The 17,062-nt window shown below is 35.6% G+C and overlaps 1 protein-coding gene across 1 annotated transcript; it reads left to right on the top strand.

The window, feature by feature from the left end:
* The first annotated feature begins 8,282 nt into the window (after positions 1 to 8,282).
* On the top strand, positions 8,283 to 9,106 carry LOC110024092 (protein NDR1-like). Its single transcript, XM_020723836.1, has one exon. It carries the CDS (start codon positions 8,390 to 8,392, stop codon positions 8,978 to 8,980), a length of 591 nt encoding a protein of 196 aa, XP_020579495.1. The 5' UTR covers positions 8,283 to 8,389; the 3' UTR covers positions 8,981 to 9,106.
* Positions 9,107 to 17,062: the final 7,956 nt, after the last annotated feature.

Genomic DNA, 17,062 nt, shown 5'->3' on the forward strand with positions numbered 1-17,062 from the left:
GATCGGTTTGATCTTTATCATGCCAGATAAGGGTATGTTAAGATTCTCATGCCACCTGACAGAGCTGTGCACCAACAATGAAGCAGAATATAAAGCTTTAATCACCGGATTAGAGTTGGCAATCTCAATGGATATAACAAACATTGCCGTCTACGGTGACTCTCAACTCGTCATCCAGCAAGTCGTTGGAAAATACAAGATAATGGAATCAAGGTTAACAGAATATTACTGTTATGCAATGAAATTGCTGGAACAGGTTCTTTATGTGACTTTCTACCGGATTCCTAGGGGAGATAATGCCCATGCCTACGCTCTATTAAAACTTGCTAAGGAATTGGTGTGTCCCCCAAAGGATTCCATATAAATCACAGTACAAGGAAGGCAGGTCTTGTCTTAAATCGACCTAAAAACCCTACATAAGCCCGAAAAAGAAGAAGCGATAAATGAAGCGATAAATGCAGTTGCCGATATCAACAAAGATTGGTGCAAGCTATTGATAGAATATTTGCAAACTGGGAAGCTTCCAGAAGACAAGTCTGAGGCACATCACATTACAAAAAGGGCTATGTCATATGTCTTGGTTGGTGATGTCCTTTACAGAAGATTATTCGACCAGATGTGGCTACGATGCCTAAGCAAATCCGAGGCACAAAATATTGTCAAAGAAGTGCATGTCAGATTGTGTGGCGCTCACCAGTCAGGGCCGAAAATGAAAATAAAAATCAGAAGACTTGGATATTATTGTCCAACAATGATGTCCGATTGTATGGATATAGCTAAAAGATGTCACTAGTGTCAGGTGCATTGGGTGGTCTTGCACCAACCTCTAAATGTGCTACACCCAACCGTTGCCTCGTGGCCATTCAAGTGTTGGGGCACGAACATAATAGGTTCGATAGACCCTCCATCCTCCAAAGAACACAGATTTATACTTGCTGCTATGGATTACTTCTCCAAATGGGCAAAGGCAGTGCCGCTACGAGAAGTTACGACACAACACATTCTTCAGTTCTTCAAAAGCCAAGTCTTCTACCGTTTCAGAGTACCGCGAAGATTAATTTCCAATAATGGGATAGCTTTTAAAAGCACAAAAATCAATAATTTTGTTAAACAGCATAGGATAAATTGGAGATACTCTACAATTTAATATCTTATAGAAAATGGTTTAGTTGAAGCCTTCAACAAAATATTAGTACAGATTTTAAAGAAAACATTGGAAGAAAACAAAAGGGACTGGCACAACAAACTGTTAGAAGCCCTGTGGGCCTACCAAATGATGAAATTCAAGACTCTCAGTCAGTAGACACCCTACATGCTTGTGTACGGGTCTGAGGTCATGCTACCATTAGAATTTAGATGCCGTCTCTCAGAGTCACAGTCGCCAACCAACTCACAACAGAAGAAAGTGCGAAGCTCAGACTTCAAGAACTAGAGAGTCTTGAAAGGAAACGACTTGAAGCACAACAACATTTCAAACTTTACTAGGCAAAGATGGTACAAGCTCATGACAAATTGGTCCGCCCAAGGACATTCAAAATTGGTGACCTTGTCCTCATGCTCAAAAGACCTATTCTTGCACGCCACAAGGTAGGTGTAAAATTTGAGCCAACTTGGGAGGAACTATTTATCGTTGAAAATGTTTACGCAGGAGGAGCCTACCAGTTAGTAGACTTCCGGGGTGAAAGACCCATGCTACCAATCAACGGACGATACTTGAAGACATACTACGCACCTGACATTGCTTTCCTTTACTTGATTTGAAATTTTGAAATTTTGATTGTTTTAGGGTTATCTATGTGGTCAAACGTCTGTGACCAGTTTCAAATTTTTGAAACAAAATTAACCTCAACATAATTAAATTTTTTAAAAATTACACACTTCAATTTCCTCTTTTCAAACTTAAAATGTGCTACTAAATTAAACCAAATTCACACATAAATAAATGATATCTTCACCAAAATAAACTAAAATTTCCTTTAATAAATACTTTGTTTTGTTCTTGTTCATGCTAAGTTTTAGCCCACTGACATTTTTCCTGTCATCTGCAGTGAAATGTTAGGCCAGGGGCTGATCTTCGCCTTTAAAGATAGCTGGAATCTCACACTATATGAAGAATGGCGTCGCAGGGCGGCATTATAACACTTTAGATTTCAACATAGAATTTAACCAAGTCGACATGGATTATGAGGGACCTTTAATGAATGTCGTCAGTCGACGGGAAAAGGAAGGGCTGCCCTCACTGCTAAGGTTGACCACCAAAAACAGTGCATCGCTGAACGGAAAGAACGTGATGATACAGCAGGATCTAATGGAGGGGCCCAGCCGTCTACCATCCATGATAGCTACGCCAACTGGGGGCCTGATCGCTACTGATAATGAAAGATTGTCAGACGCTCCACTATGAAGAACACAACGCAGAAATGCTAGCCGCCAAAAGAAGAGGGCTTTCTTACGAGAGGAGAAAAGATGTCGGTAAGAGGGAGAAAAATTACTCACCCCTATTCCTGAGGGAAACATTTATGATCCAATAATGAGAGAAACTTCTTCAAGCTTGCCTGCCACAGATGATGAATCCAGGTTTGTTACAGAGCCAGGAATACCACTAGCTTCAGATGTTCTATGCACGGGTTGCCCTACTTGCAACGCTGAAATACCTGCACGATAGTCGGCTACGGGGGCATTCGTGGAATGCCCAGACTGCAATGTCTTGCACCTACAACACTACAGTACCTTAGAGGAGTACGCCTCTACAGATGATGGATCTCAGACTGCTGATTACCTGATAGAAGCAGAGCCATATATTCCAATGGATGCAGAGCCATATATTTTGAGGGGTACAGGGCCATACGTCTCGTTAGACGTCGGATCATACATTCCGTTAGAGCCAGAGTCAACACTAGCTTGGGTTCCCGCCGTTGATGAAATAAGGGAAATTCCTTGACAACGCCAATCATAAGCACAGTAGAATATTACAGAATAAGCAAAGTGAACAAAAGAAATTTTGAATTCTACGAAGAAGTACAAGGGAGATTCATCAACACACTAGAAGGATTGGAATTATACACCAGGGTCTTCTCAGAGAGTGATGAACAAAGCATTCTTGACTGCATTTTTTACCTAAGGTACAGAGATTGAGCAGGCATGCTCATGGAAAGGACCTATTCTGAGCCGAGGAAATAGATGCGAGGAAAAGGAGAATCAAGGAGAATCACTATCCAGTGTGGCTGCTGCTACAAATTTACAAATGACAGACAAGGGAATACGCCTGAGATTCTCAGACATGATCAGGTGGATCCACTACCGCCAAGGATAAAGTGGATGATTAAAAAGATGGTCAGGTGGAGTATACTGCCCACGAATTGCATTCCTAACAGTTGCATTATCAAAATACCGCACGTACTTCAGCCAGATCAAGAGCTGGAGGAGCTGCTACCGTATGAGCTATGAGAGGGTTGTACCTCTAAGTACATGCAAAGGGAACTCTATCCTGAAGCATGGCTTAGAAGGTCTACTCGATCAGAAGCTCGTCACAATAGGAACAATTAGAGGATTTCTTTCTGCTTGAATACATTACAACAAATATGATATGTATCAAAGATACACAACCTATGATGTGTACTTGGCATGAGATATTTTGGATGCACTTTGATGAAATCAGCATATTGTACTTTTTGAGTCGTTGGCCTACTTTTGAGCGTGTGATCAAAATAAGAATCCACTGGAAGTTTTGCCAGACATTTGAGAGTCCTTCATACATTTGTATCCAAAATTGTTATAGATGTTTTGTTTTTGCCTTAGCAGATCATCTCAATAACTAATATTTTTCAGGAATCTTTGTTAAATTTAACGCATTAAGAATGCATAGAGAGTGAGTGCAAAGCAACTCTATCATTTCAAATTTCTTGCAACTGCAGGTTATCTCGTAATTAACCCTGTCAAATATAACAATCCAGGCTCTACTCATTTCCCGATTATCCAAATTCCTAACATAGAATTCAGATGGACTATCAACTGAGAAATCAACAGTTAATCCACATCAACAGTTAATCCACATAGCCCTCCACATAGCCCGTGCAATAACTCTTTCTCAAACATGGAGTAGAGCTTCCGGGTGTAATATATAGCAGCTTGCCTCAACACTGGGCTTGTGTTAACCACTGATGTAATAACATTCTGAGAGCTTTTGAAGTCTTCATCCTTCTCGTTCCTTCTCTAAGATTTCATAATATTTTTAAGACCCAGAAAGCAGACATTAAGAAAACTAGTGGGCTTAGATGCACCATGACATACATTATTTGCAGACTCACTTCCTTTTGTAGACAATATTCCCATTCTGAATATTTTTTTTAAATGTTGTTGACCATTTATGTCTTATATGGTACAATATGAATATTTTTTTTTAAATGTTTGTTGACCTCACTTTTGATTGAGGTCTAGAAAACTTCTTTAGTAGCCTAGGTCTAGCCATAGGACTTTCCTATTGACTAGTCTTAGAACGCTCTTGTATGTCAAACCGCAATGAACTTTCGACAAAAATTTCTTATAGATGGCATAGTCTATGTCTTGTGAGTGGAAGACAATCATCAATGGCTCTTGACATCGCTTGATCCTGATCTATAAAAATTGTAATTGGATGCTTATCATCATTATTCGAATGAATGTCTTCATTAATCACTTGAAGGACTCTATCATCTCGTCAGATAAAAAACCAAATCCGAGGAGAACGTCTTGCCGATGGTGGTTAATCCCTACAGAAGGAGTACAACATAAATTATACTTATTCAAACAGTAGCTAGTCTCAAAAATGACGACATCCCCAAAACAATCATAATCAAGCCTACAAGAACCATCACTCCAGAAAAAGCTTGTAAGTCTACCCTCCACCTACAAGAACCATCACTCTAGAAAAAGTTTGTAAGTTTACCCTCCTCATCACTTTGAAATTCCCATGCAAACATGTTATCCTCAGTTTTTTGCTCCATGAATAATTGTAAGAGAGAGTGGACATCACCTTGTTCAATTCTACTTCTTCTTTCTCTTTGAATAAAGAGGTAGGTGTCTTGCCTCGTACACTCCAAGTTTTCAACTCCCTCAACCTCTATAGTAAAGAAAATTAAATGCGTCCACTATTCTAATCCCTAAACATGTCATTGATCTCAGCAAATCTACATTTAACTCACTAATCTTCTGACTGGAACGTAGATGGTTCTTGTCACCGGATTCCGTCAAGGGGTGGTTATGAGTTTCGACAAATTTCTTTATTGTCCAGTTGCCATCAATATCAATAGCATAGCGAACAATTGCTTGACAGCCAGTCATTGTATCTGTTGTTCTGTACTTCACCGTTTTGGCAACCTGTGATTCTCTCTTATGACCTGCTTTTCCACAAATATAATCCTTCGACTTATTTGCTTGGATTTAGCCCAGTAACTATTGTGGTCCTTGCGGACAATGAAACCAACATGATGTTCATAAGCGCAATAGTGTTCGTAAGTCTCTACCTCATTATGTACAATATTATTAAGAAAACTATGAAAAATTGGATCATTGCAATCATTTCCTGGCCCAGATAACCACAAATTTGAATTATATCACAGAGATAGTCAGATATGCAGATAACAAGGATTTTTTAGGTTATTCTTAAGTTATTGTTGGGTTATTATCGGGTTATTAGGTATTTATTCAACAATAACTCACAAATAATCCCAAAATAACATGATAATAACCCTCAAATAAGTGTAAAATTAAATGGAAATAACCTTACAATAACCTCAAAATAAGCCCAATATATGCAAATAAGAAGGATTTTCTTTAGGTTATTATTGGATTATTGTTGGGTTATTATCGGGTTATTATGTATTTCTTCAACAATAACCCGCAAATAATCCCAAAATAACATGATAATAACCCTCAAATAAGTGTAAAAGTAGATAAAAATAACCCTAAAATAACCTCAAAATAACCCCAATATATGCAGAAAATAATGAATTTTTTTTAGGTTATTCTTAGGTTATTGTTGGTTATTATCGGGTTATTAGGTATTTCTTCAACAATAACCCGCAAATAATCTCAAAATAATATGATAATAACCCTCAAATAAGTGTAAAAGTAAATGGAAATAACCCTGAAATAACCTCAAAATAACCCCAATATATGCAAATAAGAAGGATTTTTTTTAGGTTATTCTTGGGTTATTGTTGGGCTATTATCGTGTTTTAGGTATTTCTTCAACAATAACCTGCAAATAATCCCCAAATAACATGATAATAACCCTCAAATAAGCATAAAAGTAAATGGAAATAACCCTAAAATTTATTGTTAGGATATTCTCAATCATTGTTGGGTTATTCTCGGGTTATTGAGTATTTCGTCAAAATAACCCGCAGATAACTAAGCTCTAACCACAATAATCTAAAATTAAACTCACGATAATCCAAGAAAAAACTGGAAAACGGGTTCAGTTAAGGAGCTCTAACCACAATAATCCAAAATTAAACTCACGATAATCCAAGAAAAAACTGAAAAAAGGGTTCAGTTAAGCAAGAAATCTCACCTCTGTTCGAAACGCGTTGACATTGTTTTCGTAATCCATGCTCCATATTTCTTCATTAAAAGAGAAATCTATCTTCATCAAAGCAGCCAAAAAAATGCTTCTTGAAACTTTATTTTTTTACTGTAAATGGCATAATAGAAGTTTCTGAGGGACCGAGACGTACAAATCCAAAAAGGAGGGAAGATGCCGAAAAGACGGGATAATACAAAAAATGCAGATACTTGAAAGGCGCGGGGACATCGGGCCGGGTCAAACTTCAGCGCGACGTTATTATTATTATTTTTTCTTATTGTGTGGAAATGCAGGACCCGCATTTCCACGTGACCAAATTTAAATGGACTGCGAACGTAGAGAATCGTCCGGAGTCCCAATATTGGTTTGAATATTTTAGTTAATTTTATTTAATTCAATTGATGATGATTAAAAATTAATTCATGTTTTATCAATCTAAAAAGTAGACATCATAAATAATTACCTTATAATTAAATAAAAAAATTAAATTACATATTCATAATGTAATTTTAATTATTTTTTAGTTAATATAATAAGTATCTATTTAATTATTAATTTATATATGTTACACTGTTCCATAAGAATTAACTAGTTTCATAAAATTATTATTAATGATAGATTAGTCTAACAAAATTCTTATTAATTATCATAATTAAGAAAAAAATTATAATAAATTTAATTTGATTTAATAATTATATCATTAATAAATAATACTAATTTTATATTACGACTAGAAAATTTAAATCCTGAAATTAAATTACAATAATAACATAAAAAATTTAACCTAACGAGTATTATTGAAAAATTTACCTATTAAATTAATTAATTTTATTTGTGAGCAAAACAAATTATCTTAACTAAATAGTTAATCAGTGATTAATTATTAAATAAATGACTGATTAAATTTTTAATTCTTTAACTTTTAAATCCTCACAAAAATTGTCAAATTTTTTTATAGGATTTTATTGGGTTTAACAAATTCACACCATATAATTTCTGATGTTTAACCATCCCAGAATTTATTAAATATAAATTTATAAGATTTAACATGTCCTAATTAGGACTGTTAAAACGGTCATTGCTCGTGTTAGGCTCGTTAAGAAACTCGTGTTCGACTTGTTCGCTAAGTTAACGAGCTGAACACGAACAATAAAAACAAATATTTATTCGTTCGTGTTCGGCTAGTTTTGGCTCGAAATATCATTGCTCGTGTTAGGCTCGTTAAGAAACTCGTGTTCGACTTGTTCGCTAAGTTAACTAGCTGAACACGAACAATAAAAACAAATATTTGTTCGATCGTGTTCGGCTAGTTTTGGCTCGAAATATTACTATTCAATTATATATATATATATATATATCTTGATGAATAGTATTTCTACAAAAATTAATTGACTACAAGGATACAAAAATTTATAATCAATTAAAACTATTAATTAAGAAAATAGAATAAAAATTATTATATTTAATTCAAATGATGTTTTAAATCTTGCCTCAATCCTTAACATCTTATGACTGCGTGATTAGAGTTGTCAAAATGAATATTTGTCGGTGAACGACTCGTGTTCAACTCATTAAACAAACGAGCTGAAAGTAAATACTTTTTGAGCTCGAAATACGACCTAGGTTTACACCCCTAGTCCTAATAACTTCAATCGACAAAATTATCAACAGTCCCAAAATATGTAAATATTCAAGGTTACATTTGCAATTCCGAATTTCTCAGGTCAAGTCTAACCACTGCTCCCTTGACCAATCCCTCGGAGACTCCTAATCCCCGCCTCCAACTTTTCCATCATCCTCTCCGCCATCTCCTTTTTCTCTTCGATGTCAGAGTCGAGGGGACTCTGCAACTGCTGCGCCAAATTCCTCATCTCCGCCGGCCTCACCGCTCTCGTCTTATGGATCTCTTTCCGCTTCATCAAACCCCGCTACTACCTCGTCTCCTTCTCCCTCCCGACGGCCAACTCTTCTTCCCTCGTCGCCTCATTTCAGCTCGAGATCGAGAACAAGAATCGTCAAATCGGCATCTACCACGACGACATCGCCCTAGACCTCTTCGCCGGCCCCAATCTCTCTTCTCCACTCTCCCACTTCGTCGTCCCGGCTTTCTATCAAGGCCATCTCAAGACAGCTGAGAAGCCCGGTAACTTCAGCATCATCTCCGGCAGGAATCTGACGAAGTTCGCCGTAGAATCGGTGTTCCGAGTTTCGGCGAACTCGGCGTTCCGGTTCAAGGTGTTGGGATGGAAGAGTCGGCACCATGCTGTGAGCGTTGCCGGCGAGGTGGAGGTTGATTCAGACGGTAAGAAGACTGCTAAGAAAGGGATACGATTGTCGTCGTCCTGCACGGCGATAGTTCCCCCGGTGGTCCCAGGTTGTGTTTTCCTTTATGCGATGGTGTTATTGTGGTTATGATTGAAGATTGGACGATCGTGATTGATTAGCAGCCTGCTCCCACGCCATAGGTTAGAAGTAATTTTTTTGGTGGTCATTATGGCGGTGGTGGTGATATGTTGGTGTGTGAGCGGTAATTTATATTTTCACAAGTTAAATTTTTATTTTTGTTTGTGAATATTTATGTTGCTTAATTTTTTTTTTATGTTAATACTTAAAATATGATGATTTTTTTTAAGCTTGAAATATTCTCCTTAATTCGTATATTGACAAGTGATATTTCTGGTGTAATAGTAAACCTGGGAAAAGAATTTCTGTCATCAATTGGTGCAGCTTCAACTACAACATTTATGGCGAACTGATGTTATTGAAGCTTTCAACAATGACATTTTTGGCAAACTGATGCTATTACAACTCTTACTACGACCTCTATGACTAACTGGTGCTCTTGCAACAATTCACCACAATCTATGTGGTCTACTACTACTATAACTATCCACTACAACCTACGTGTCTAACTTTTGTCATTACACTCTTCCATTGTGGTCTCTACGATCAACTAATGCTATTGTAGCTACCAATCTTGATCTTTATGACCAACTACGATTATGTGGACAACTCTTACCATTTCTTCCAACAGTGCTCTCCATGGCCAACTGACATTACTACAATCTCTAACTATGGCCCTACGACTAACTGATGCTATTGCAAAAGCCCACAATGACCTATGTGATCAGTTACTATTGTAGCTACCCACTACAACCTACTTGGCTAGGTGTTATCATTACATCCTTCCACTACAACCACTATGATCAATTGACGTTGCTGCAGTCATTGATCACAGTCTGTATGACTAACTACTACTTTTATAACAACTAAACAAATCATTTGCAATATGCTATCACTAGTATTTGTGGCCCAGTTACAGTTATTAAAGAAAAATGACTATTATACACCTATAATTATTAGCAATGTAATTCCATCTTCTCTAATTTAGAAGAGGTATGTACACATGTACTTTTAATCATATAAAGAATTACTTTGATTGTGCCAAACCCTATAGTTTTCTCTCTTTTCAGAGGTTTTTCACGTAAAAAATTTTTGTAGCTCTTACTATTTTTTATTATCTTAGTGAGTATTAGATTTTCGTGGGATGCTAAGAAATTAAATAATCATTATACCACCACAAATATTTCGGCATGCAACAAGTATTTATTTAATTTTTTATGTGAATTTAAGTGCCATTTATGTAAATAAGAAGTTTAGATACATAAGAATTGTCTGGTGTGTATGTATATACCTCAATATTTTTGAAAATTTTGTAATTTCACTGCAATTATAATTTTACATAAGTATTTAAATAGATAGATTAATAAAAATAATTTTGTATAAAATAGATGATATTCGCTCAATATTTTATTCACTAATAAAAGGAGTATTCATATACAAACTACACAATTCGTAAATATTTTTATGCCAAATACTTACAACTTAATATTTACTTTATATTTCTAAAATCTTTAAGTTCACAAAAAAAATATAATTAAAATTTATTTTTTAAAAAGATGTATTACATTTCTATATTTGAATATGAGACTTTAAAGTATTGTATGAATGAATATTGAAATGCAGATAAACAAAATTAAACTCATAAGAATTAAGTAATTTTTTATTTTCTTCTTCTTTTTTTTTTTTTTTAGGTTCTTTGGTTTTTAAGCTAGATGCTTCCAAAAGTAATATCATATTCTCTGGTTATGTGGTTGTTCATGTATGTATACAAAAATATGTCAGCATAAATTTCAAAGTAAACAGACAGTTCAGAAGCAAGGTACTACCAATCGGAAAAACCGGACGTTAGCGAAGAAGGCATTTGGATAAAACGACCAAAAGAATGTGCCAGAGAGTTTCTCACAGTACAACGATTGGCTTTCAAACCGATCGACAAGTACCAATGGAGTCAATGCAAGAGAGCGGTCGACAAACTTCTTACCGACTGAATCAATTTGAAAGTCTTATTATATTTAAGTGTCTTTTTAATTAATAAAAATCCCTCTTTTAAGACTAATGAAGAGGGGATTGATTTGTAATTTTGTAGGACTGAGACATATTTCTATAAATAAGGTCCATATCCCAAATAAATGATCATGTACACTTTATTGGTTTCAAATATACTTTTCCTTACCTCCCCCCACTAAGACAATCTATACCTTGGGTGTGTTTCCTAGACACTTTAGAATTCAACATTCTTTAAGGTGCAGTTAGTATGGAAACATGTCGTCAACAAGAATAGGGAGAATCAAGTCAAAGAAATGTGGTGGAAGCAACATGCACTAAGAAGTTCATGGAGCATTTAACAAGGTTTGCAAGACTTGAGAGCCCAAATCACCAACCAGATGTCAGGACAGTTCATAGTGATGCTCAGAGCGATCACTTCCCTAGCAACGGCTCCACTCTAAGGAGAAGATCTAGCCCGACAAGAAGCACTCAAGCCCCCTCAATTGGAACGACTAGCAAACTACAGGAGATGAAAAATCCCCCTATAAGGGAAACCTGATGAAGGGATATATCAAGATAACGTCGGATCCACCTCAAGGAGAGGAATCAACCGGTGTGAACCAAGGTGCAGTGGCGGCTAGAGAATGCCTTCTCGCTCCAGGCATCAGGAGTAGGACCCCTAGAAAAGTTTAAAATGCCCGCCCTAAAGACATATAAAGATCGATCAGACCCAAACATCCACCTGGTGTCGTTTGAATCTTCCATAAGTCTATCAAAAATCTGTGATGCTACCAGTGGGGGTGAACACTTGTTTTGCTAAATTCAGGGGAATTTTTTTATTTCAGTTTGTCAGCGCTCTAATACCCAAAAAGAGCATCTGATCTCTATGGCAACTGAAACAAGAAGCTGATGAGAGCTTGTGATCATTTATTGCATGGTTCCCAAGAGAAAAATTGGATGTGAAAGTTTTGAATCATGACATGGCCTAGATTGCACTAACACAGGGAGTGAGGTCAGAGAGATTCCATTTTGACCTCGACCTCGCAAAACCATAGAGCTTGGTTAAGCTATTAGAGATGACCAAAAAGTATATTGCCTCTTATGAGAATGCCTAGAGGCCACCGAATGGAGACACCAGAAGAGGTTGCAATAAAACAAAAGAAGGCAACACAAATAAAGTATACAGCTGATCACCCGCCCATGCGATGAAAACCATCCCAACCATAACTCCGCTTAACGTCACGAGGATCAAAGGAGGCAAATGAAGAACCAACACCACCTCTCGTCCCACTACTATGAGCAAACTCGTTATAACCAGGAGCCACCCTCGCCCCAAACCCCCCTCCCTCCATTAAGGGTACCCATGGAAAAAATAGTGGACGTCATTGAAGATAAGAACTTTTTTAGGAAGGCACCACCGATGAGAATTGTAGCCTTTCTCCGAGATAGAAAGAAATACTGAAAGTACCGCAGAGATCACGGGCCCAATAAGAGGAATGCAGACACCTTCAGATCTTGATTAGAGAGTTGATAAAAGAAGGGAAGCTGAAAGAATTCATCGCCTCTAGGGTCACAACCCAAAGGTAGAGAAAAGCTTTGAGGAGGGTGGGAAGGGGGGAAGGGATGGGGAATGAACTGACCTACCTGTACAAATATCATCCACATCACATGATACATACCCACTATATTTGCAGGAAGTGAACCACCCAAAAGGATGAGCCAGAAAAGGCAACAAACAATGGAACTATGTATTGTGACCCTCGCCCTAAAACCAAGGGGCCATCCACCTATTTACTTCACCGATAAGGATATATCGTTGAAGATAAATCCTTACAATAATGCTATTATGACAACAATCATAATCAATAATTATCAAGTAGGTAGTGTTCTCATCGATACGAGGAGCTCAGTAAATATGCTTTTTAAATAGGTTTTTGACAAACTATGTCTTACTATCGATCGGATGACTATGTTAGTTGGACTACAATGAAGTTTCTCATGGGAAAGGAAGGAAGCGCAAGGGGTGATCGGGCTCCCGGAAAGCGAGGGGAAAAATTAGATGCAATTTACCCAAATGAAGGATTTCTTTGTGATGAATTCTTGATCTCGACTTTTATGACAGTACTACGAAATATGTTGTGGTTATATTCTCAATTTGTGTGGTTATATTCTCAATTTTGTTTACTTATATTTCTTATTTTACAACAGTGCTAAAAACTTGACTCTGAAGAAAATAAGAGTGCAACTATTATATTTAAATATTTGGATACTACACAAGTATATGTATCGTTATCAAGTAATATAGGACTTTTTGATAAAACCCCAAATATTTAACCCATAGGGAGAAAGACAATTTTTTTAAGAAGAAATTAGATAACAAATTCTAATTTGAAAAATATTCTTACTCAAACTATAGATGTTATAATAGAAGTGAAATTTTGATTCTTTTTAGTAATTTTTAATAATTGAAAATAAAGCAAACAACTAACTAAATTTAACTAGATTTTTGTAAGATGAAAGCAATATAAATAAAATATATTTCTCCTTATCATGAATCAGTAATAAGTATAAGAATTCTATTTTCGAAGTATTCAAATTATGTTCTGTCAAATAGGAGCAATATTATTCTTTACCCTTACTAGAGATGTTATAAAGAACATTAGCTAATTTATAGATTAAATAGTCCTGAAGACGGGCTAGGTAGAGAAGATACTAGCTCTCCCTCTAGAGTTTCCTCTTTTCCTTCCACCTGGGGGCAAACATCTCGTATCAAAATCTAAAACAATAAATTGAATTGGGGGCTTTAGCCTATCACTCTAAAATCCTTTAACTCTACACCCTTCAAAGTTTATTTGTCTATTTATTAGCACTCAACCATATGAATTACATTCTCATCCATACAATCTCATGCAATTCTTTCCATTAGTTGACTGAGACAATACCATCTTGGATCTTACATGTTCTCACAACAAATATTGATATCTTAATTGGCCAAATAATGAAGTAAATGAAGTACATTGATTAAAATCATCACAACTTATTCTAGTATTAATGACCAATACTTCACACAACTTCCATCAAATACTTAATTACTTATCATTTTAAGGAAAAAGATAAAGAAAAATACTCAAAAATTCATGGAGAAAACACAACAACACTTAAGTTTAAATGTAGAAATCATATAATACTAAAAGGTGCTTTGCCGTTTCTTCAAAAATGTGTTCACATTCAAGGAATCATCCAAGAGTTGCCACCTTTCAATAGCCATTTGAATGTATTTTTGTGCCAATTAACCATAAATCACATTTTCACCAAGAGTTTCTTCAAACACCCCTTAAAAAATTCCTCCAAATTCCTTGAATTTTCAAATAACTACCTCTAGCATGTAAGCGCGAGGTATGTGGCGCTTAAGTGCGCCCTTCTCTATTTTCCTGGCGCATAAGCGCCCAGTACTGGTGCTTAGGCGCCACAGTTCATTTGCACACCTTCATTATTTTTGCTTCAAATTTGATCATTTTTCACTCCTTTCACTAGATTGAAGTCAGAAAAAGGAGGCGAACAACAGGAAAGTAAAAGAGGGGAATTTTCTTTATAAATCGAGTGTAAGATGGAAACTTAGTTGTGCGATCAGAAGGTAGAGGAAGAAAGGAAGGAGAAGAGTTGTCTAAGTAGACGCTGTGAATTTCTTTGTGTGCAAAGGTAGGCATCAAGGCCATGAGAGGAAGCAACATACTCACTTCTGCGGATCAATCTGAGTTTTAACCGATCGAAATTGATAAGGAAGGAGGAATAGGTAATGCGTGACTTACTTGCAGACATTTCCCTACGTTCCTTTGAACTTACAAGAATGATAAGGCCTCGAGTGGCATTGTAGACTATCGCCAACACAAGTAGGAGGAATAAGATCTTGTGTGTAGTGTCAAGGCAAGCCGTAGGAAGGATCCTCATGCTCGAAGAAGAGAAGGAGAGGACGTGTGTACACTTGGAGTTTGATTGGAGTTCTGTCAAACTTCAAGTAACATGGTTTGAAGGAGGAGAGGAAGAAGAAACGACTGTGTGGCTTGCGTGGGTTAGACCCAAGGTAAGGTTTTATAAACTTTAATTTATGAATTTAATATATTATTAATTATTATTTATTAATAGTAAGGTTTCAAGAAATCAGGTTCTAAGCTAAGGAAATTTTATAGTAAGAATGGCTAGGGTTTGATTTTATTTACGTTCAATTGTTTATGTAATAATAAATTGTTACACAATATAAATGTAACTATATGTTTATAGAACTACTATAAAAGATATAAATTGCATAAGTAACTAGAAAGTTAAACCAACTTTATTGTCAATATTTTATTAAGCATAAATTGTTTAAGAGAAATAATTAAATGAATATAACAATTAGTATAATAAATATAAAATAAAATGATATATCACAGGATCAAATTAAGGCAAATCGTTGTTAAAATTTATGTGGATGAGAGTTGGAATAAAGAAAGTGTTGGTATTAGTGGTGTTTGCAGAGATCACATGGGCACTTGTTAGGCTTGGTTTTCTTGTCCTTCTATCGAAACTTCCTCCCTGGATACTGAAGCTAAGCAATTATTAAAGCTCTTATTGTGACTAAGTATTGTGGTTGGAGAAGTGTTCGGGTGGAGATGGATTATCTGATTGTGCGGAGATGATGTGCTTTAAAAGAGGTTTAATCTTAGAATATTATTGTTCATATGCAAAAGATTTTTGGTTTATGTGTTTTCTTGCAGGTTAAATTGTCTCATGTGTATAGAGAAGGCAATAAAGTAGCAAATTAGGTTGCTAAGGTTGGAAAAACTTCTCAAATAATGGTGGTCTCCAATAGAATTATTATATATCTGCGTGTGCTTATTAAAGGAGATTTTATTGATCTTCCTTTATTAGGATTTCTAGTGGCTCTTCTGTATGAGTTGTATTTGGGCTCGGTGGTTCTTAGGTTTTCTTTTTGTGTGTTGTATTATGGGGTGTAGTGGAACTACCTGCCTAATTTTGTATCTTTTGTTGGTATTAATAAAATTTCATACAAGATTCTATCAAAAAAATAAGGCAAATTGTCTTTTAATAATAAGATTAACAAATAATAAGTTAATACCAATTTTTATGCAATTGACTTTATTTTTCTTATTGGAGATAAGTGATGAGAACGTTTAGAATTATCAGTGATTGAGGTGACTACTCAAGTTCTTTAACTATGATGGTATTTTGCTTCTTTTGGACTGAATACATTAATTAGTATTTTTATTAATTATATGGTAAATGATTGTAATAGCATGATTTTGAATTATAATGAGTTTTTGTTCATATTGAAGGATTGATATGAGTGCACATTTTTATTGAGTGATTTGACAGTTATGCAAATAAGAACTGAATATTTTTTAATTCTTTAAAAATTATATTTTAATTGGATGCTTGTATGTGATTCACTATGATGGAGTCATCCCTTGATAATACCAATTTCCCCAAATGTACCCATGCATGCATATGGAAAACAATATTGATATTTAGGTATCTTAAGTAGTACAATTTTTAGATGGTGCTCATCTAACTGTTTTATAAATATGAAACAATACTGATATGCTAATGATATAATAAGGCACTTTAAATTGCATGTTAAATGTTCATATTAATTTATAAAGAAGCTTAATTGGCTTGAATGTTGTTTTTCCTTATATTGTTGTACTTTAACAATATGAGTATTCACTAGCTCATGTAGCTCATGGTTATTTTAAACTAACTTTTCAGGTTAATTAAGCAATCGACGATGAGCGTTAGAAGTGATAACATTTATAGAATATGCGGACAACTAGTAACAATATAACATTAAATACATTGCTTTACTTTATATTGATTAGTTGCTCGTTTATCTGTTAATATCAAGGTATAGAAAATGAATAACGAAATTTTTAATTCTGTCGTCTGACCATCTGTTACCGTCTTGGTTAATTCCAAGCCCCATACTTGGTTATGACAGTCTTCCTGACTATGTCTTAGAGACCTCCTCTTGAACGATTCTTGCCCTGAAATTACCAATAATATGAATAGCCTTGGGTTCCTCCATCTCTTTTTGAACAAGCATCAAAGTAG

The sequence above is a fragment of the Phalaenopsis equestris genome, unplaced genomic scaffold (assembly GCF_001263595.1).
Source record: "Phalaenopsis equestris unplaced genomic scaffold, ASM126359v1 Scaffold000245, whole genome shotgun sequence".
NCBI lineage: Eukaryota > Viridiplantae > Streptophyta > Magnoliopsida > Asparagales > Orchidaceae > Phalaenopsis > Phalaenopsis equestris.